The following is a 21,897-nucleotide window of genomic DNA, read 5'->3' as shown; positions in this document are numbered from 1 at the left end:
TTGTTTCCTATTATTTTATCTCACTGTTGGCCACATTTTGTGCCAAACCCAACTCATAATCTGTTGTTATCAAAAATACTGGCCTGTTTAACCTTTGGCACAGAAAACAGAACACTCTTATCTAGAAACGTGGCTGATGATGGTTCCTTGGCTTTTAACACCATCATTCCAGAGAAACTAGTCAAGAAACTCCCACACCCTCGACACCAGCCTCTCCAACTGGATTCGGGACTTTCTGACAGGCAGACCCCAGGCTGGAAACCACACCTCTGGCACATTAACTCTGAACACTGGGGTCCCCCAGGGGTGTGTGCTTAGTCCATTGCTCTACTCCCTCTACACCCATGACTGTAAGGCCAAACATAACACCAACTCCATCATCAAGTTTGCTGATGACACCACAGTTGCAGGTCTGATCACAGACAATGATGAGAGGGCCTAGAGGGAGGAGGTCAATCTCCTTACAACGTGGTGTGAAGACAACAACCTCACCCTCAATGTCAGCATTGATTTCAGGAAACTGCAAAATGGTTCTGCCCCTATCCACATCAACAGGACTGAAGTGGAAAGGGTCAGTAACTTCAAATTCCTTGGCGTTCATATCACTGAGGACCTCACATGGTCTCTCAACACCACCTGTCTGATTAAGAAAAACAGCGCCTGTACTTCCTAAGATGGTTGAAGAAGGCTAAGATATATCCCCAGAGCCTCTCTAACTTTTACAGATGCACTACAGAAAGCACACTGACAGGTTGTATCACAGTGTGGTATAGCAACTGCAGTGTTACTGACCACAAAGCCCTACAGCGGGTGGTGAAACTGCCCAGTCCATCACTGGGGTTGCCCTCCCATCCATCCAGGACATTTATGACAGACGGTGCTTGAGGAAAGCTCTAAGCATAATCAAAGACCCCACACACCCCAGCTACAGACTGTTTGACCCTCTACCATCTGGAAAACAGTACCGGAGCATTCGGGCCCGGAGTACCAGACTCAGAGACAGTTTTTACCCCCGCACTATAAAGCCATTAAACTCCCAGCCTCTCTCACCTACTATCTGAACCCTCACAATGCCTTCTCTCTTCATCAAAACTCAAACACACATTGAAATCTACCTCTACCTCACATGTCAAAAGGTTCACTCCCAATAATTTTCTTTTCTTTATTTTATTCTGTTTATGTATGATATTGCACATCTGATGTTGTTTTTGCACATTACCTGTTACCTCTTGTTGTTTTGCACATTGCCTGTTGTTGTTTTTGCACACTGCCTATTGTCTCTGTCTTTCTTTTCTTATACAATTGTATTGTTGTTTTTTTGTACTGCTTATCGTCTGAGAGCTAGCTAAATAGTATTTGGTTATACCATATACCTGTATATGAGTATAATGGCGATAAACGTGAACACTAGTTACACTAGTAATCCTAGTCAGAATTCCCCTAACAGGTACTCATTCACTGTACTGAGTAGTAGATTTCATACTCACACACTGTACTACACTTAGTCTTCTGCAAGTACCAAAACATCTTTATACGCACCTGTGCTGCTGCAGTTGTAATAGTAATAATCTTGTTACCTCATACAACCTGCCGGGATATAAATCCACATGTCAGGAAAGTAAAAACGGCACATTGCAACCCCCCTCACCAGGAAAAGTGAACAGAAAGTGAACAGAAAACAAACATAGCAGCTTGAAAAAAATTGTTTATTGCACATCGTAAATACATAAATTATTACAGGTTATATATCTTAGCATCAATGTTCTATTGTAAAGCGTATAAATACATTGGAGAGATTCTTTTAAATGCACTCTTAAAATGAGGCCTGAGGGGTAACGCAGTCTGGTGCAGTAAAGTAGGGTCTCGTACACCCTTTGCCAAGGACAGTAACCTTCATTATTCACTGTCCTGTGTTGCAGAGCTGCCAGAGCTGAACTGCCACGTTGGCCAACCATGAGTACCATGGGTTCATTGGGGGTTAGTATGCATGTTCTTCCCGGTCTTGTGCTAGATGTGTGTGCAGCCTGTGTCCCTCAGCTCAGACAGGGAGCCTCACAGGGGAAAGGGGGAGAAACGACTAGCTCTCGAAAGAGGTCCGGATGTGGGGCCAACCGATTCTCACCTGCAAAGAAAGACAGGGGATTAGCAAAACAGCATCCCCAATACTTAAGTTCACCTCCACTCTGCACCACTGGCATCTTGCCCCAGTGGCTTCTGTAACATTTCAAACAGCAGTTATTTTAAAAGAATGAGCTAAGGTTACCAATTTAGAATATTGCACCAAAATGTGCATTGTGGTGTAAAAATAACCGTTCAGAACAGTTGAATATGAATGGCTGGAGTAGTTGAAATAGAACCTAATCATATTTTTTTTTCTGCTGCTTTTGATGGTCTCCGAAATGTTTTATTATGCTTGATGGAGTTGGGAATGAATAATGTTTCAAACTTGTGGCTGCATTATCGATCTTCTTATGTAGTTACAGTATGTATCATATGTTTTTACTGTATCTACATTCTCCAGATCAATCTGTGTTGTCTATGTACTTGTCCTCCAACTGCAATATTTATTTTATACCTCTGATGGTGAAGTATGGGGCTGCAAGCTTGTCACTGAAAACAGTGACTCTGGAAAAAAAAGTGAATTGGGAAATGTGGTCTTTCCTTTTGTGCCGCAATGATAAAGATCGCTCACCGAGACGGGGGGACTGAGGTTGTTGAGCTGGATGTTCTGTTGCATAGGGCGTCTTTCCTCTCTGCTGTAGGGTGGGCAGGGGTATCTTGGTACGCTAGAATCCGCGAAGTAAGAACTGGGGTTTCTGAACATTGTGGAACTCTGGGCATTGTAGGGCAGGTCCTGGGACTTTCCGTACAGTGCACTGTAGCTTTCAGCTGGAACCCAGAGAGTGAGCAGGTGAGCATCCAACAAGAAGAATCATCAGCTTGTCTTACGTTCCTAGTGCCAGTGAAAAGCTCAATCACATCTGCCAGAACAAACAGACAGGCAGCGGACGAAACACAGAGAGGCAAGAGAGTCAGAGGAAGACACCTGAAAAGAAAACAGAAAGTACAAGAGAAGAGAAAACCCTAAAAAAAGGATGAGGGAGGAGTACAACAATAAGAAGTAAAGAGAAAGAACAGAAGGGAGAATGAGAGCCAAAGAGACGGAAGAAAAGGTCACCTGAGAACAAGGTATACAGTAGTAACTGTGATCTTGCTCCGTATGAGTGGAAACGCAGGTTTAGACATTTGGCGCCCGTGCTTGGCTGAGGAGGCAAGGGAGAACATTGGGGCAGTACCTGCTGGTGTGTCTGTCCTGTTAAGCGGCGGCCACTCAAAGTCATCATCCAGCCACTGGTTCACCAGACTGTTCTTCCTGTCCTGGTTCCTAAGAGGTGGCAAGAGGGATGAGTCAAGGCCAGCTTCCTCTCGTCTCATTTCTGCATTCTGTAACAAGGCTTCCCTGGTGCTAGGCTCACCTCACCTGTCTATCTCTCACTTAGCAGAGATGTCAAGACTCTGCTGAAAAAAAGAAGCTCTTATATTGTCAAACCTGATTTCTTTCTTCTTGCCCAGGACGAGGAATGTGGACAAGGTGATGACAGTGACCACTATGACCACAGCCAGGATGCCCACTCCCGTGTAGAATCCAGCCTTGCTGACAGGAAGGCTACAGTCACTGCCCATGTACCACTCTGAGCTCGTGTGCAAACAGCTGCGGAGAGAGGGGTGAGTGGCAGATGAGGAAAGGACGCGCAAAACCTGATGAGTAAAAAACTCTTCGTTTCTATTCAAGGGGAAATCATTCCAAAGAATTCCAAGAAATATATGCTGATCGAGAGGTGATATCTGTCTATCCATCCATCCCATCCATCTGCACCCCCCACCCTGGTGTCCCATGGGTTTAACGAAGAGCTGGGACGTGTCTGTATAATTCATGACTGCGTAGCTGGAGATGATCAGTAAAGCCTTTAGCTGCCCTGTGTTCAGACTCCAGAGCTGGAGACGGATGAACAAAGGTCATTCCTGACTAAACTGCATTCTCCCCAGTCTGGTCGGCTTCCCTGATAGCAATACAAATTTTGCTTATAATGCCAGCAGCGGTGGCTGAGAAGAAGCAAGGGCTTACAAGCAGGTGGGTCCGGCTCTGGTGACCTGACAAGTGCCCAGGTTGCAGGATTTTCTCTCGTTGTGTCTGGAGTCACACTGGGAAATGCAGACTATTTTCGAATCTATTGTGTAAGCAGTGTAGTAGGTGTTGAAACCCTCAGGAATCACCTTGTCACACAGAGCTGTGGAGGGAACACACTGGGGTTAAATACCACATATTCACAGCTGTAGGTGCTTCACTCAGACTCCCTCCCTTTCTGTCTTTCAGTCTCCCAGTTCTGACCACTAGCATACACAGCCTTTCCCTCTCTCCCAGTTCCTCATCTCTACCGGACACCTTTACTGTCTCCTTCTCTGTCTCCCAACATACTCACCATTTTTGTTCAACGTGCTGTTGCTGATTGTATAATCCTTGATAGTAAAAGTAAGGCAGTTATCTTGTCCTGAAATGGAAATACAGAATCACAGTGATGCTGTATCGCACAACCTAGCGCTAAGTGAAAAACAGAAAAATTAGCAGGAGATCCCAAACTGATTATCAGGTAAATTAGTGTCTGTGTGGTGCTTTAATATTCCCTGGTGTAGGAACAATAACCACAGTAATATCATCAGGTACATTACAGTCCTGACCCCTAGTTTAAGTACAGTAACAACAGCACCAGTACAGAATTGTGGTGGATGTGATTATACACCAGAGACTTGTATAGTTTATGTAGAGTTGCTACCTGCTACTGGTGCTGTATGTTACCTGTGCAATTCTTCGCCTTTTCCAGAGCGTTTTCCACCTCAGCGAGCGCTTCCTGGTACACCTCGTCTGCATCGTTTCCATTCTTTATCTCTAGGATGACTTCGTAGTCCACAACAATGCTGCCCTTGCTGTGTGCGTGAACAGAAGAAGGTGAACATGAATGTTATGGCGTCATGAGGCTCCAGTTCTACCTGCACCTCGTGTTGTTGTTGTTTTTTTATATTTTTATTTTAGAGAACAAAACAATACCATTTTACATATAACCCACCGTTATTCAGCCTTACATCACAGGCAAAAATGGTCTATTCCTGTTTGTTCCCCTAGTATTTTACAATTATATAACTTTTAAACAAAACTACATTCAGTTACGAACTACATTCATATACAGTATACATTCAAAAGAAGGAAGATACATACATTTATGAATATGAAATGGGAGGAGATCAGTTATTTTGTATCTCAACAAAATCCAACCTTAAAGGTTTCATGTACTGAACCCATCTAGACCAATATTTGACCATTTGTTTCATTTGTAATTTTAGTGAAAATGCAATTTTTTCCATGATATATATTTCCTTTATTAATTCAATCGGATCATTCATGGTTGGGAAATCTGGGAGAAGCCACTTTCTTGTTACAGCTTTCTTCCCTGCTGATATAAGGATTCCAAACCAATATTCATCAGTTCCCCTCCAATCAAAATCCAGTTTGCCAAAATATAAAGCCTCAAATGTAAAGGGTGCATTCCTTTCAAATATCTCGTGTTGTTTCAGGATTGCAGTGTATTTCCTTCCCCCGACAGGATATTCAGAAAACGTGGAGTGAAGGAAGAGGAAACGTCCGGGTGACAGAACTCATCACAGTCTGCGATTACAGCAAAGCTGCACACACAAACCTGAACACAAACCCCGTTGCTTCACTTTACATCTCACACTTAAGTAGTTTCGTGCCCACTGGATCCCTTCTTGTGTTCTGGAAGCTGTGGGGCTTTTTCTCTAAGATAGCAGAGCACGAGGACACAGTACCTGATTTTCAGAATCTCCACCCCTTTGTAATTCCTAATATTCTTGTAAACTTTCTCCATCTGCAGGAGATAAGAAAGAGTTTGTCAATGGCATGAACCAGAGAGAAATCTATCTTCACTCTTGAGTGTTAGGTCCATCATAACTGATCGGGCCTTTTGGCAAAAAAACAAAACACAGTTTGGTCTTCATTCACACCTGTTATTCACGTGTGAATATGAAATCTAAATTCCCTCCAGCTTTGTTGACATTCAGAGATCCCAGCCCCGTCATTTGGTTCCTCACCTGCTTCGTGAAGTTGTTTACAAATGTACTGTATTCTAATGACGATGGGTTGCTCAGTTCCTGTGTGTAGTTTTGGTCTATCTTCACTGTCACGTTTGCTGTCCTTTCATAGGTATCTGTAACAAATGTGTGGAAAGAAGTTTGCTTAATTGGTTTTCATACTGTACCACACAGCTAAACAGGACTAATATTCCACAGTTAGGAACAGCTCTACATACAGTTCAGGACACCAGATTCTTAATTTTAGACCAAAGCTGTAAAATCAACCAGCATTTACAATAGGAAAAGTGTTAAAACAGCAGGTATTTTCCAGCATGGACTATGTTAGAAAAAAGGTGTCATATAAATACAGGTTATCGTAGTGTGGGAAGCTGAAATAAAGGGAATGTTGACTCAGATCTGCTTTTACTCATGTGATAGTTTTATGTTCATCTGGCTTTGGAAATTGGTGCTGTTGTGTTTTTAAAAGCTTTCTTAATGTTATTGTCTAAAACATGTAGGTGAAACTTGTCAGATTGTAGCAATATGGCCATGTGGAGAGTTTGACCTATGCCACTCTTGTACAGTGCTTGTACAGTGCATCAAAACCCACAGAGGGTCCCGAAATATATTTTTCAGTGAGTCTCACAGAGACTCATATATCTGTGAGTCTCTCTCAGCAGATGTCCAATGCTGCATAGTACACTAGAAATAATTGTTGTGATCAAGTTTAGACATTAGTGATAATAGCATCAAGGACAGAGGGCTTAATGGTGAAAAGAACTACAAAGTGCACTGGTTGCATTACATGATGTGACATTGTAACTTGCATTGCATCTGAAATCTTTTGATAATTGTACAATCATAAAAATTAAATGATTGCCACTAGTTGCTTATGGTAGAAAGCTGTCTGCCAAGTAGCTCTGTAGACTTGTTGATACATTTTCCAAGTTAGCAAAACTGGGGGATCAAAGAGGAGGGAGCTGAAATACCTAACAATATTAAATAAAATAAAGTTGTAACACATGATACATTAACTTTTGCATTTTAGGGGCAAATTCAAATCATTCCTCACACATGTGCCTTGAAGATAAGGGACCTGACTGCCTTCTTCATAGTGAAAATTAAGGAAGGCGCAGACAGGTTTTTCATCTGTAAGGTCAGAAGATCATTTACTCACCGACAGAAACAGTTCCTGCTAGAACATCACAGAACTTGCCCTCGAAATTCGGATGACAGACGCACATATTGTTTACATATGTGCCACCATTGTTACAGACATTTGGAGTTGTATGTTCTTCAGGCTTTCCTGGGGTAGTTGGCTCCTCTGTAGTTGGTCTGACAGTACTGAATGTGACATGAGTAGTGGTGTGACTGGGGTACGGGGTTGTGTGAGGAGAAGCACTGAGGGTAGTCTGTGTGTCAGGAGAGGAAGTAACATCACTGGTTGTGCCAGGAGAAAGAGTGACTGTAGTCTGTGTTTCAGTAGAGGAAGATACATCACTGGTTGTTCCAGGAAAGGGAGTGACTGTAGTCTGTGTTTCAGTAGAGGAAGATACATCAGTTGTTGTTCCAGGAAAAGGTGTGACTGTAGTCTGTGTTTCAGTAGAGGAAGATACATCAGTTGTTGTTCCAGGAAAGGGAGTGACTGTAGTCTGGGTTTCAGTAGAGAAAGATACATCACTGGTTGTTCCAGGAAAGGGAGTGACTGTAGTCTGTGTTTCAGTAGAGGAAGATACATCAGTTGTTGTTCCAGGAGAAAGAGTGACTGTAGTCTGTGTTTCAGTAGAGGAAGATACATCAGTTGTTGTTCCAGGAAAGGGAGTGACTGTAGTCTGTGTTTCAGTAGAGGAAGATACATCAGTTGTTGTTCCAGGAAAGGGAGTGACTGTAGTCTGGGTTTCAGTAGAGGAAGATACATCAGTTGTTGTTCCAGGAGAAGGAGTGACTGTAGTCTGTGTTTCAGTAGAGGAAGACACATCACTGGTTGTTCCAGGAGAAAGAGTGACTGTAGTCTGTGTTTCAGTAGAGGAAGATACATCAGTTGTTGTTCCAGGAGAAAGAGTGACTGTAGTCTGTGTTTCAGTAGAGGAAGGTACATCAGTTGTTGTTCCAGGAGAAAGAGTGACTGTAGTCTGTGTTTCAGTAGAGGAAGGTACATCAGTTGTTGTTCCAGGAGAAGGAGTGACTGTAGTCTGTGTTTCAGTAGAGGAAGATACATCAGTTGTTGTTCCAGGAGAAAGAGTGACTGTAGTCTGGGTTTCAGTAGAGGAAGATACATCAGTTGTTGTTCCAGGAAAGGGAGTGACTGTAGTCTGTGTTTCAGTAGAGGAAGATACATCAGTTGTTGTTCCAGGAAAAGGTGTGACTGTTGTCTGTGTTTCAGTAGAGGAAGATACATCACTGGTTGTTCCAGGAAAGGGAGTGACTATAGTCTGTGTTTCAGTAGAGGAAGATACATCAGTTGTTGTTCCAGGAAAAGGTGTGACTGTTGTCTGTGTTTCAGTAGAGGAAGATACATCACTGGTTGTTCCAGGAGAAAGAGTGGCTGTAGTCTGTGTTTCAGTAGAGGAAGATACATCAGTTGTTGTTCCAGGAAAGGGAGTGACTGTAGTCTGGGTTTCAGTAGAGGAAGATACATCACTGGTTGTTCCAGGAGAAAGAGTGACTGTAGTCTGTGTTTCAGTAGAGGAAGATACATCACTGGTTGTTCCAGGAGAAAGAGTGACTGTAGTCTGTGTTTCAGTAGAGGAAGATACATCAGTTGTTGTTCCAGGAGAAAGAGTGACTGTAGTCTGGGTTTCAGTAGAGGAAGATACATCAGTTGTTGTTCCAGGAAAGGGAGTGACTGTAGTCTGTGTTTCAGTAGAGGAAGATACATCAGTTGTTGTTCCAGGAAAAGGTGTGACTGTTGTCTGTGTTTCAGTAGAGGAAGATACATCACTGGTTGTTCCAGGAAAGGGAGTGACTGTAGTCTGTGTTTCAGTAGAGGAAGATACATCAGTTGTTGGACCAGGAAAAGGTGTGACTGTTGTCTGTGTTTCAGTAGAGGAAGATACATCACTGGTTGTTCCAGGAGAAAGAGTGGCTGTAGTCTGTGTTTCAGTAGAGGAAGATACATCAGTTGTTGTTCCAGGAAAGGGAGTGACTGTAGTCTGTGTTTCAGTAGAGGAAGATACATCACTGGTTGTTCCAGGAGAAAGAGTGGCTGTAGTCTGTGTTTCAGTAGAGGAAAACACATCACTGGTTGTTCCAGGAGAAAGAGTGACTGTAGTCTGTGTTTCAGTAGAGGAAGATACATCAGTTGTTGTTCCAGGAAAGGGAGTGACTGTAGTCTGTGTTTCAGTAGAGGAAGATACATCAGTTGTTGTTCCAGGAAAAGGTGTGACTGTTGTCTGGGTTTCAGTAGAGGAAGATACATCAGTTGTTGTTCCAGGAGAAAGAGTGGCTGTAGTCTGTGTTTCAGTAGAGGAAGATACATCAGTTGTTGTTCCAGGAAAGGGAGTGACTATAGTCTGTGTTTCAGTAGAGGAAGATACATCAGTTGTTGTTCCAGGAAAAGGTGTGACTGTTGTCTGTGTTTCAGTAGAGGAAGATACATCACTGGTTGTTCCAGGAGAAAGAGTGGCTGTAGTCTGGGTTTCAGTAGAGGAAGATACATCAGTTGTTGTTCCAGGAAAGGGAGTGACTGTAGTCTGGGTTTCAGTAGAGGAAGATACATCACTGGTTGTTCCAGGAGAAAGAGTGACTGTAGTCTGTGTTTCAGTAGAGGAAGATACATCACTGGTTGTTCCAGGAGAAAGAGTGACTGTAGTCTGTGTTTCAGTAGAGGAAGATACATCAGTTGTTGTTCCAGGAGAAAGAGTGACTGTAGTCTGGGTTTCAGTAGAGGAAGATACATCAGTTGTTGTTCCAGGAAAGGGAGTGACTGTAGTCTGTGTTTCAGTAGAGGAAGATACATCAGTTGTTGTTCCAGGAAAAGGTGTGACTGTTGTCTGTGTTTCAGTAGAGGAAGATACATCACTGGTTGTTCCAGGAAAGGGAGTGACTGTAGTCTGTGTTTCAGTAGAGGAAGATACATCAGTTGTTGTTCCAGGAAAAGGTGTGACTGTTGTCTGTGTTTCAGTAGAGGAAGATACATCACTGGTTGTTCCAGGAGAAAGAGTGGCTGTAGTCTGTGTTTCAGTAGAGGAAGATACATCAGTTGTTGTTCCAGGAAAGGGAGTGACTGTAGTCTGGGTTTCAGTAGAGGAAGATACATCAGTTGTTGTTCCAGGAGAAAGAGTGACTGTAGTCTGGGTTTCAGTAGAGGAAGATACATCAGTTGTTGTTCCAGGAGAAAGAGTGGCTGTAGTCTGTGTTTCAGTAGAGGAAGATACATCAGTTGTTGTTCCAGGAAAGGGAGTGACTGTAGTCTTTGTTTCAGTAGAGGAAGATACATCAGTTGTTGTTTCAGGAAGGGGAGTGACTGTTGTCTGTGTTTCAGTAGAGGAAGTAACATCACTGGTTGTTCCAGGAGAAAGAGTGACTGTAGTCTGTGTTTCAGTAGAGGAAGATACATCAGTTGTTGTTCCAGGAGAAGGAGTGACTGTAGTCTGTGTTTCAGTAGAGGAAGATACATCAGTTGTTGTTCCAGGAAAAGGAGTGACTGTAGTCTGTGTTTCAGTAGAGGAAGATACATCACTGGTTGTTCCAGGAGAAAGAGTGGCTGTAGTCTGTGTTTCAGTAGAGGAAAACACATCACTGGTTGTTCCAGGAGAAAGAGTGACTGTAGTCTGTGTTTCAGTAGAGGAAGATACATCAGTTGTTGTTCCAGGAAAGGGAGTGACTGTAGTCTGGGTTTCAGTAGAGGAAGATACATCAGTTGTTGTTCCAGGAGAAAGAGTGACTGTAGTCTGGGTTTCAGTAGAGGAAGATACATCAGTTGTTGTTCCAGGAAAAGGAGTGACTGTAGTCTGTGTTTCAGTAGAGGAAGATACATCAGTTGTTGTTCCAGGAAAGGGAGTGACTGTAGTCTTTGTTTCAGTAGAGGAAGATACATCAGTTGTTGTTTCAGGAAGGGGAGTGACTGTTGTCTGTGTTTCAGTAGAGGAAGATACATCAGTTGTTGTTCCAGGAGAAAGAGTGACTGTAGTCTGTGTTTCAGTAGAGGAAGATACATCAGTTGTTGTTCCAGGAAAAGGTGTGACTGTTGTCTGTGTTTCAGTAGAGGAAGATACATCACTGGTTGTTCCAGGAAAGGGAGTGACTGTAGTCTGTGTTTCAGTAGAGGAAGATACATCAGTTGTTGTTCCAGGAGAAAGAGTGACTGTAGTCTGTGTTTCAGTAGAGGAAGATACATCAGTTGTTGTTCCAGGAGAAAGAGTGACTGTAGTCTGTGTTTCAGTAGAGGAAGATACATCAGTTGTTGTTCCAGGAAAGGGAGTGACTGTAGTCTTTGTTTCAGTAGAGGAAGATACATCAGTTGTTGTTTCAGGAAGGGGAGTGACTGTTGTCTGTGTTTCAGTAGAGGAAGTAACATCACTGGTTGTTCCAGGAGAAAGAGTGACTGTAGTCTGTGTTTCAGTAGAGGAAGATACATCAGTTGTTGTTCCAGGAGAAGGAGTGACTGTTGTCTGTGTTTCAGGAGAGGAAGTAACATCACTGGTTGTTCCAGGAAAAGGAGTGACTGTTGTCTGTGTTTCAGGAGAGGAAGTAACATCACTTGTTGTTCCAGGAGAAGGAGTGACTGTAGTCTGTGTTTCAGTAGAGGAAGATACATCAGTTGTTGTTCCAGGAAAGGGAGTGACTGTAGGCTGTGTGTCAGTAGAGGAAGTAGCATCACTGGTATAAAGGATAGAAGTTGCTACGTGTGTAGAATCAGCAGTCTTTGGGAATATCTCTGCAGAGGAAATGAAAGGTGTATTTTTGTCAGTATATTCAATTAAATTAGTTGTTGACTTTACTTCTACAGTTGCTGCCCCATGACCTATAATATAATGTAAGCAAATTATTATATATTAGTATACTCTGAAGATGTATTTTATATCCAGTCAGGTTAACGTCCTGCTAAGCAGTGTACTTAAGGAGTAGTCACTATGCTTAAGGTGTAATTTCTCCACAGTATTTTTCTCACTTTATCACTTACCTATTAAATCACAAATAGTATTTATCATCTGTCAAAGAAAATAACATTTTTGTGATGTCAACATGGTTTGATTTGCTAAAATAATTTGTAATAGAGATGTCTTGATGAGATTTGGACTGATGTCCTTCTTCGATTCTCCACTACCTTCACCCAAAGTGGAAGAGTACTTTTGTTGAAGTTGCCGTTTCTGTAAGAAGTAGAAATGACACATCTTTCCAAACATGTTCTTCGTGATGTGAAGCTGACTGTCAAGTCATCGTTAATGTGTTCTGTTCAATGTTTAAAGAGTAGGCAAAAACCTATGTACAGGACACGTTTCTGCAGCTTCACATTAAGAGCACCACACATTTGGAAAGCCATGTCATTTCTACTGGGTCACAGAAACGGCAAAACAATACATGTTTAACCTGGGAATGTCTACTGACACGGTGTTGTACTTCATGTACTGTATATAAAAGACAGAACATGTGCTCCTTTAGATTTTTTTTCCAATAAGAAAAGTGTGATGATATTCTATTGTTGTTAAAGTCAATGGTTCATTGCATGGGATAGTATAATTACATATAAAGTACAATCCAATATACAGTATTAATATAGTAGGCAACAGGCAACATTGTTCACAAATTAACTATTGCATTTAAACGCAATAATCTTCTTGTATAAATGAGATACTTTTCTCATATGAATGCTATAATTTTCTCATACGAATGCTATAATTTTCTTATATAAATGAGATATTTTTCTCATATAAAGGAAATACTATCTTGTATAAATGAGATATTTTTTTCCTCTGTGGCTCTCATAAGCTTCCGTACTAAATATTAATAAACGGTAGGTAGGTTAGGTCCCCTTTTCAGGCCATAAAGGCCCATGGGGGAATGGGGGCGAGGGCCACTATTTTTCTCAACCATCTGACACCAGAGGTGATGTGGTCAGCATCACACTCCAGCAGGTCTATTACCCCCAGAAATATTAACCCCCAGTACTCATTTGGAAAGCAGGCTGAGTGGACCTGGGAACCATCTGAAAGGAATTAGAGCAAGCTCCATCATTGAACCCAGGTCTTTCCAGTCAAGAGCTAGATGCCCCTGCCATCTGAGCTACCACAGCTCTTTTAATCAATGGTAGTTCTCTACATGTGTTCACCCAACAGCTAAGAAAGGGTAAATTATGAAATATGTACATTTCTGCTTCACTAAAAATCAAGTTAGGCAAAGACATGTGGAAGGGAACCCTGATGTAAGTCCAGTGTTTCCCAGGATATTTTCATGCCTCTTTTTATTTTGTGCCTGTGCCCTGTACTGGTTTCCGTGAATCGTTTGCAAAAGGTAAGTTTGAATCTCTTTTTGCCACACCATGGGAGCTATTGTATATTCACATTGTGTGGCCTTCTCTTTGTCACGATTGCTACCTCTCCTCTTAAGGGCTCTCCAGCCCTTCCTCGTTCTGCCTCATTCCCCGCATCTGTTCCTTATTCCAGCCCCTTTTCAGTTCCCCCTTAAAAGCCAGACGCAGATGATAATCGGGGCTCTACATTGACTCCCGGTTCATGTGAGCTCGGGTCCTGATGAGTCTGGCTCCGTTATGGTTTTTCTGTTCCATTTTACCCCCACCGGTCCCGACCCGGTTCCCGTTTTTAATCTCCTGGATGGATCGCCTGGCCATGGACTTATGCCTGTGTTTTGGATTCCCCATTTGGATTTCTTCCTGGATTGCTCGCCCCGGACTCACTCCCCCTGGACACCTGCGCACCAAGGACACGCCCCCTGTCTCCATTCCCGTCTCCTGCATGACTTTTCCCCCAGTGTTTCCTCACTACTCCGGATTGTGTCATCTGCATAGGGCCCAGAAAGAACTGCCCCTGACACTCTTGGGTGTCATAGCAGACGATTCTGAGCTTTCTCTCCTGAGTCTCCCTGACCCCTCTCTCTGCCCCCGAGGCCCCTGGCCAACCACATTCCCAGCTGCCTTGAGCTTGTTTGTGTGTGGGAGGAGCTAATTTATTTTGCTGAAGCTTTTGTCCAAGGCGATTTACATATCGTACCCATTTATACAACTGCGTATTTTACTGGAACTCAGGTGAACTGCTGTGCTCAAGGGGACAACAGCAGTCTCTTACCTGGGTTATCAATCCACAGCTTTCCGCTACGATTCCTATGATGTGTTTTTGGTGGTGCACTGTTCTATAAACTTCCTGTTAAAGCCAGTGAATGTTTCTCTCTTCTGTACTGGTGTCATGAGCTCTGATTCCCTCTCTCTCTCTGAGCTACATAGTGCCAGAACTGAAATGTTTGGAAATTTATTTTCCAGCGTTAGTTCCTTTCTGTGTTATTAATTCTCATCGCTGACATGCTTGGGTTCCAGACTAATCTGGCAGAAATGAATCCTTGATCAAAAACTAACTTTGAAATCGAAAGCTGAAAGAGCTACTGTACTGTCCAAAACTGAGCACAAAGAAAAAGTAATAAATGTCCTTGGACACATGGACTCTTGCTCTCTTGAAAACATAATTTAATAATTTATGTAAAAAGTAGTGGAAATACAGGATATGTAGATGAATATGCCCCCATGACGAATGTTTATTAACTTATTACAATGATAATTAATAATAATTGCTTACACTTATATAGCGCTTTCCTGGACACTCCACTGAAAGCTCTTTACAGGTAATGGGGATCCCCTCCACCCCCACCAGTGTGCAGCCCCACCTGGATGATGCGACAGCAGCCATAGTGCACCAGTACTCTCCCCCCACACCAGCTCTCAGTGGGGAGGAGAACAGAGTAATGAAGCCAGTTCAAAGATGGGGATTATAAGGAGGCCATGATTGGTAAAGGCCAATGGGAAATTTGGCCAGGACACGGGGGTTACACCCCTCCTCTTTTCGAGAAACTACAATCTGCTCACTATCCATATCTGTGTGAATATCTGTTCTTAAGTGTATTTCACTATCTTTTCTAACGTTTTTACATATATATGTTTTGTTAAATTGACTGTACTTTTTACCACATAGTATTTCCAGATAAACTACTTTGGATAAATGTTAGTCGTTTTGTTATGGCCGTTTTCTAATAAACTTGCTGCTGACAGATCGAGGCCCAGCTGTATTTAATAACGATGTTGTTGTAATAGTACAAAAGACTAATGGGGTTTGAGTAAGTTGTAGGTACACATAGTATTCTTATTTTGTAACTCGCCATTCTGTCCGAAATGTCGAACATGTCGTTCTCACAAGGGTGCTTATAGCCACACTTCCAGCATTTCTCTATATTTCATCATTCCACAGTCAGTCCCCAATTTTACCATACTGTTCTTCCAGCTCCCACAATTCCCAGACTCTCACATGTGAACTGTTTCTTTGCCCGTTTCATAGCAGGAAAGACAATCGTCTCCCGTCCCCACTTCAAGCACTGATATTTTTATGGGCAGGAGGCTTATACAATAGAGAAAGTATCCCAGCCCTTCAAAATGTCCACTCATCCCGGTGTTTCTGAAGGCTTTAAAAGCCCACTCAATCCTCCACCCCTCTCTCTGCAATGCCCAGGCAAGAAGGCATCGAGACAGATGGTCTTACCTACAACCCACAGGAGCAGGTAGAAGAATATCTGGGCCCTGTGGGATCGGGGTGCCATGTTTCCTGGGAGATGCAGGTCTGTGCCGGTGTCCACCCTTGAGGCTGGAGCTATTCTGCCTGCGTGACAGGTTAACCGTGAGCTTTAGCACCTCTGATTAAACATTACCCCACAGTGTGAAGGTGAGGTACCCAGCCAGGGCTGGGCCCAGGTTTATTGCAAGTGTGCAGTGAGCTTGCCAGGAGGACTAAGACAGAGATAAGGAGCTACTAAATGAAGTCACATGACTTATACAATCCAGCTGGGGTCTGGACACACCAGCTGCAGCTGACTGACTGAGTATGAGGCAAGTGTATCAGACCTTTCAACAATACAGAACGTTAACGGTCTTAAATTCAAGCCCTTGGTTCAGTCCCTTCTGCTTGGTTTGGTAGCTAGAAACTAGTCGATCTGAGGATCTCATTCAGGCATATCTTGAAAGAATCTTCCCTTGGCTTCAGCCTTCGGGCACCCAGTCCACTAACGCCACCACTACAGGCAGACCGATAGGAGCCCGACCTCCAGACACGCCAGGGTATCGAAGAGGAGGCACCTCCGTCCAGTTGCACGTGATGGGACGGGGACAGAGAGAGAGCTGGGGAGGGATGTGGCTGGGCCGGGCCAGGCCAGGCCGGCTTCAGTCCTAATACGCCTGGATGTGTGTCGTTTGTGTTTCCCTTTTTTCAGCTTAGTTAGAGGAAATTAGGCTAAAACCCAATGGGAGCAGAAGGAAGCAGAGAGCTCCCTAGGGCTCATTGCCGTAAGTTGCCTCATACTTCACAACAGCAACACCTCCGCTTCACTGTGCTGTGCTAAGCTGTGCCATGCTGTGCCGTGCCAGCTTACACCAGAGAACCCCGTTTTTACCAGGGCACATCCCACCAAGTCTCTGCAACTCACCAAGCTGACCTTTGTACCCTGTGCTGTAAGAGAGGGCGTCTGTAAACTGGTCATGTGCTCCGTATTTCAAACGCCAGCTCTCTGGCACTTTACTGCGGCTCAACTCAAAGACACAGGGTTTCTGAGAGCTGCAATTCATTAACCCGGCTGATCTGCTCCTTCTGACTCCATGCGCCTCCTGACACCCAGCACACATGCCTCCTTGCTCTGTTTCTGAGGTTCTGAGGTCCACTTGTGGGTTTTTTTAGATGTGTGGCACACGGTATACTGCACTTGATTGAGGTTATTAGGACTTGGCCTTTCTCACTATGTAACATTCCTTAGCATGTTATCACTATGTTCTATTAATAATTATATCTCTAGTATATTTGATTGGCTTAAACAGCAGAAGCAAAGTGTAGATTTTACAGTTTAATATACTTCAATATAAACTTGTTTGTTTGACTTAAAAAAAAATTACGGGGGCAGAGCTACCTTTGCATTCCTTTGCTCTCATCTTTGTTTCCTGTATTTTTGCTGCAGCTTTCACATGACAGCACCGGGCTGCGTGCAAAAAAGACTTTCGTCAAGGAGAAGCTTGCAAGGGAAAACCAGCCTTAAGCACGCCGAGGCAAGCCAAGTGACACACCAAAAAACTCGCAAGAAGAAGAAGGCCGTTGAGTCTGACACTCTGCAGGTTCACAGCACTTGTGTGAAAGCATGTTTCAAAACCGAGGAGCCAGAAGCTAAGGCCTAACAGAATCACAAGCTTATACACGGCTGGGTATTTTACTGGGTGAAGCAGCCTGCTCAAGGGTATAACAGCCATGTCTCACCTGGGGTCTGAACCCACAACCCTCCAGTTATGAGTCCCAAACTCTAACCACTTGCAATCTTGGCATTTGCTTAAGCATTGCTTCCTTGCTCATCAAACTCCGGTTCTTCCTCCTGCTCGGCGAGCTATGCTGCCCCCTCTCACCAGTGTGCACTCCTCCGATACTTTCGCCAGGCCAACCTCCGCCTCCCCCTGTCCAGCTGCAGCAGCTGAATTCCTCCCCAAGCCCCTCCGAGCAGGCCCGTCCTGCCTGGCCTCAGACAGACCTCCACTGCGACCCCAGGGCTGCCCTCCGCCATGCCACCTGCGCCCACCCTTCCTCACTCTCCACTCTCCCTGCCAGGAATGAGAAAGGAGACCTCTCATGCCGGTTCTAACTCTTTTCAAAAGTCGTCCCTCTGTACAGTGCTTCACCTTCCCAGGTACCTTGCTGAGAGCATTGTAGCCCCAACTTTCCACCCATCCATTATTTCCACCCATCCACTAATGGGGTTTGAGTAAGTTGTAGGTACACATAGTATTCTTATTTTGTAACTCGCCATTCTGTCCGAAATGTCGAACATGTCGTTCTCACAAGGGTGCTTATAGCCACACTTCCAGCATTTCTCTATATTTCATCATTCCACAGTCAGTCCCCAATTTTACCATACTGTTCTTCCAGCTCCCACAATTCCCAGACTCTCACATGTGAACTGTTTCTTTGCCCGTTTCATAGCAGGAAAGACAATCGTCTCCCGTCCCCACTTCAAGCACTGATATTTTTATGGGCAGGAGGCTTATACAATAAAAATCACTCTCTGGAGGCAGAGTCCTTCCACACCTCCTAATTCCTACTCCTGATTGTACCCTCTCGGAAGGCCTTCCCCTCTAACCCTCGTTGATAAAATCGGCAGCTAGCAACTTGCCTCTTGTTCATACACTACCTCAACGAGACACTATCTATGTCAGCTTCGGCACCAGGCGCTTTCCAGCTGGTCCTTCATACTGGTGCGCTGTCCTACGCTTCTAATCACTAGATCACTGTCACTGTGCTTTATCCCCTAGAGCAGTGGTTCTCAAACTATGGTACACGTACCATGCCAGGTGGTACGCCAGATGACCCTGAAATGTTGTTGTATGCACTGAAAAATCAAGACAGGTTTTCATATTTTCTGTTTTAATACGTGTCGAATACGCAGCCTACATACTACGATATAGTGCGCGCTAATACTTGAGTGGACACAAGAGCTACTGGTTTCAAAGCACCAAAAGCAGTCCTGCTCAGTTCTGAAATAGCACCTATCTCAAGGCCATTAAACACCTCAATATGTTGCACTGACTGAATATTATGTTCGATGTAAGTGTTATAGTTGTTCTTCCTTATCTGCTATGTGAACATACTGTACATAGATAACTACCTTGCATGATTTTTCTAAACCATTTTTGCTTAATAAAAAAAATAATAAAGCCCCCCCACTTTGAGCAATCAAAAGACTAAACACAGCATGTGCTTAAAACATACATGACATACAGTAAGTATAGAATAAACATTGGCAGAGAGGCAACATAAGCTTTTAATGAAATTATAAATACTGTACTTTAAATTTCATTAGCCTACACTGTACTGCTGGAAAATGAAACACAAAATAAAAAACGCAGTGAATAACAATATCAATGCCATCACTCGTGGGCATGCCTGACATGATCTCAGTAGGGGTACTATCACTGAGTGGCTGTGGGTGGTGACCTCTCTGCACTGTTCCTCTGCAGTCGGAGCTGGGCATGCTGCTTTCCCTTTACATAGCTAATGGAAACCTTTCATGTCCCAAAAACAGAATCATGGAGCTTGTGGGAGGTCTTCATGTCAAGTCGAATTGGCGGATGTCTTCTGGAATCCAGGGAGAGCGTTCCTCGCTTACTCACTTGTGTGTTTAACAGATCTTCCTCTCCCTGAAGGGGGCGGTCCAACAGCTCCATTCATACAGACAGGTTCCTGTTCTCGGCCAGGCTAATAAAGCCAGTTAAAGCTCTCCATTTCCCGGGTGAAATTGGAAATTCAGCAGAATTGCTCCACCTACTACAGAAGCCTTGTGTTTTGTTACAGTATACTGTGCACTAAATCTGAAGCTTAGGGATTTGCCAGCAGCCACATCACCCAGCACCTCACAAGCAGCAGCCCACTGAAGCTCAGCAGATGTGAGCCTGACCAGTGCCTGGGTGAGGTAAACTAAGGTTGCTGCTGGACGAGGTGTTAGTGGGACCAGTAGGGGGCTCTCACCCTGTGGTCTGTGTGGGTTCTAATGCCCCAGTACAGTGATGGGAACAGTATAGTCCTGATTCTCTGTGGTCGTTAAAAATCCCAGGGCGTTTTTCAAAAAGAGTGGGAGTGTTAACCCAGGGTCCTGGCCAAATGTCCTCCTGGCCTTTACCAACCAGGGCCTCCTAATAATCCTCATCTCTGAACGGGCTTCATCACTCTGCTCTCCTCCCCACTGAGAGCTGGTGTGTGGGGAGCATTCTTGCACACTATGGCTGCCATCGTGTCATCCAGGTGGGGCTGCACACTGGTGGTGGTGGAGAGGATACCCATTACTGTAAAGCACTGGAGTGGAGTGTCCAGAAAAGTGCTATATAAGGAATTATTATTATTATTATTATTATTATTATTATTATTATTATTATTATTATTATTATTACTGTATTATTATTATTATTATTATTATTATTATTATTATTATTATTATTATTATCATTATTCAGCTTAACTATGGAATTAAAACAAATAAAATGCTAGAGCTGAGAGAGATGTCCTGTGCAGGTATGCCGGTCTCTAACCTGGGATGCTATTTACCCTACAAAATCGACAAAATTAATGATCAACTAGCCCAGCCCAGATTACAGCTAAAGATCTTATATCTAACCGGCTATCTCAGTGTGTAAACTTTTTTTATGACGTTTCACAATTGTCCTTTTCAAACATCAACCAGCAAATGCAGATATGAGACAGAAGAAAAAAGAGTGAAACGAAACTGATATTTGGGCCGATTTATTTTTCAAGGTTTGCAGGTGTGTCCATGTGTGGGAATGAATAAAATATTGAAGTAATTACCAACCAGGACAAATAGGCCGAATTACCTTGTCTCTTTTGCAACCATTCTTATGTTTTTCTTTTCCCATTTGAATCCACAAATTTATTTTTTCTTGATTCTTTTAGCATCAGGGAGAGAACTGTGTCGTTATAAACGAGGAAGTTTTGGATCAATGCATTATGACCCATTCATTTTCTAACTGCTTCATCCAGTACAGGGTCATGGGGAGCCAGAGCCTAGCCTCACTCAAGACAGAGAGTGCATTATGAGGGATGCCAGTCCTGCCAGGCCCTGTACACCTAGAGGGTGTGTCTTTCCGGTGTGTCTTGCTGTGTAGCCTATTTACTTCCTGTGTCTGCTCTGCTCCTGGCTCTGCCTTGAGGGTACGGATGTCCTGCGACCCGCCGAGCACCAGGTCGGCCTACGTCCTTGGCCTGAGGGCAAAGGTTTCTATACCGACATCATCTGACCCCCTGAGCCTGGGCTAACCCCTGTGTTGCCCCCTTTTACCGCTACGCATAGGGTCTTTATTGCTCTCCTGGCCATTCCACAGCATGCCCTTCTGCCATCCGTAACAAGTCCATTGCAGGACACACACAGACTGTCAGGAACAGTTCTCTTCGAACCCTATGCAGACGACGCGATCCGGGGTTAAGTGAGAAAACACTGCGGAAAAAGGAGTCCAGGATACAGGAATAAAAACAGGGGGGTGTCCCCAAGGAGTACTGGTGATCAGGGGAGGTGTAAACAATCCAGGGACGAGTCCAAAGAGAAATCCAAAAACAGAGCATAAGTCCAAGGCCAGACGATCCATCCGAGACAGAAGATTAAAAACCAGAGCCGGGTCGGAACCGGCAGGGGGAACAGGAACAGGAACAGAAACTTAAAACCATAACAGAGCCAGGCGCATCCAGGTCCCGGGCTCGCATGATGCCAGAACCAATGCAGAGCCCTGATTAGCGTCAGCGTCTGGCTTTTAAGGGGGAACTGAAAAGGGCCTGGAACAGGGAACAGGTGCGGGGAATGAGGCAAACAGGGAAGGCCTGGAGAGCCCTTAAGAGCAGGGGTTTGCGATCGTGACACAGTCAGGGCCCATGAACCTACAGGTACAGTAGGTCTTTCAACTGGGGCAGGAAACCAGAGCACCCAGAGGAAACCCACATGAACACAGGGCGAACAGACAAACTCCAGGCAGGTATAGCGACACCCCAGGTCTAGATTTGAACCCTCCCCCAC

The 21,897-nt window shown here is 44.0% G+C and overlaps 1 protein-coding gene across 1 annotated transcript; it reads right to left on the bottom strand.

Moving 5' to 3' along the window:
* Positions 1-1,687: 1,687 nt before the first annotated feature.
* On the bottom strand, positions 1,688-8,147 carry LOC148672312 (mucin-17-like). Its single transcript, XM_088627966.1, has 10 exons — positions 7,322-8,147; positions 6,163-6,278; positions 5,881-5,939; positions 4,856-4,983; positions 4,482-4,550; positions 4,127-4,289; positions 3,551-3,712; positions 3,297-3,385; positions 2,693-2,889; positions 1,688-2,122 (listed from the first exon to the last, which is right to left on the bottom strand). Exons 1-10 carry the CDS (start codon positions 7,386-7,388, stop codon positions 2,078-2,080), a joined length of 1,095 nt encoding a protein of 364 aa, XP_088484092.1. The 5' UTR covers positions 7,389-8,147; the 3' UTR covers positions 1,688-2,077.
* Between the last annotated feature and the right edge of the window lie 13,750 nt (positions 8,148-21,897).

This window comes from Lepisosteus platostomus, chromosome 4 (assembly GCF_059453375.1).
Source record: "Lepisosteus platostomus isolate fLepPlt1 chromosome 4, fLepPlt1.hap1, whole genome shotgun sequence".
NCBI lineage: Eukaryota > Metazoa > Chordata > Actinopteri > Semionotiformes > Lepisosteidae > Lepisosteus > Lepisosteus platostomus.
The sequence above is the reverse complement of the archived record's forward strand: the minus strand, read 5'-3'. Positions and strand labels throughout refer to the sequence as shown.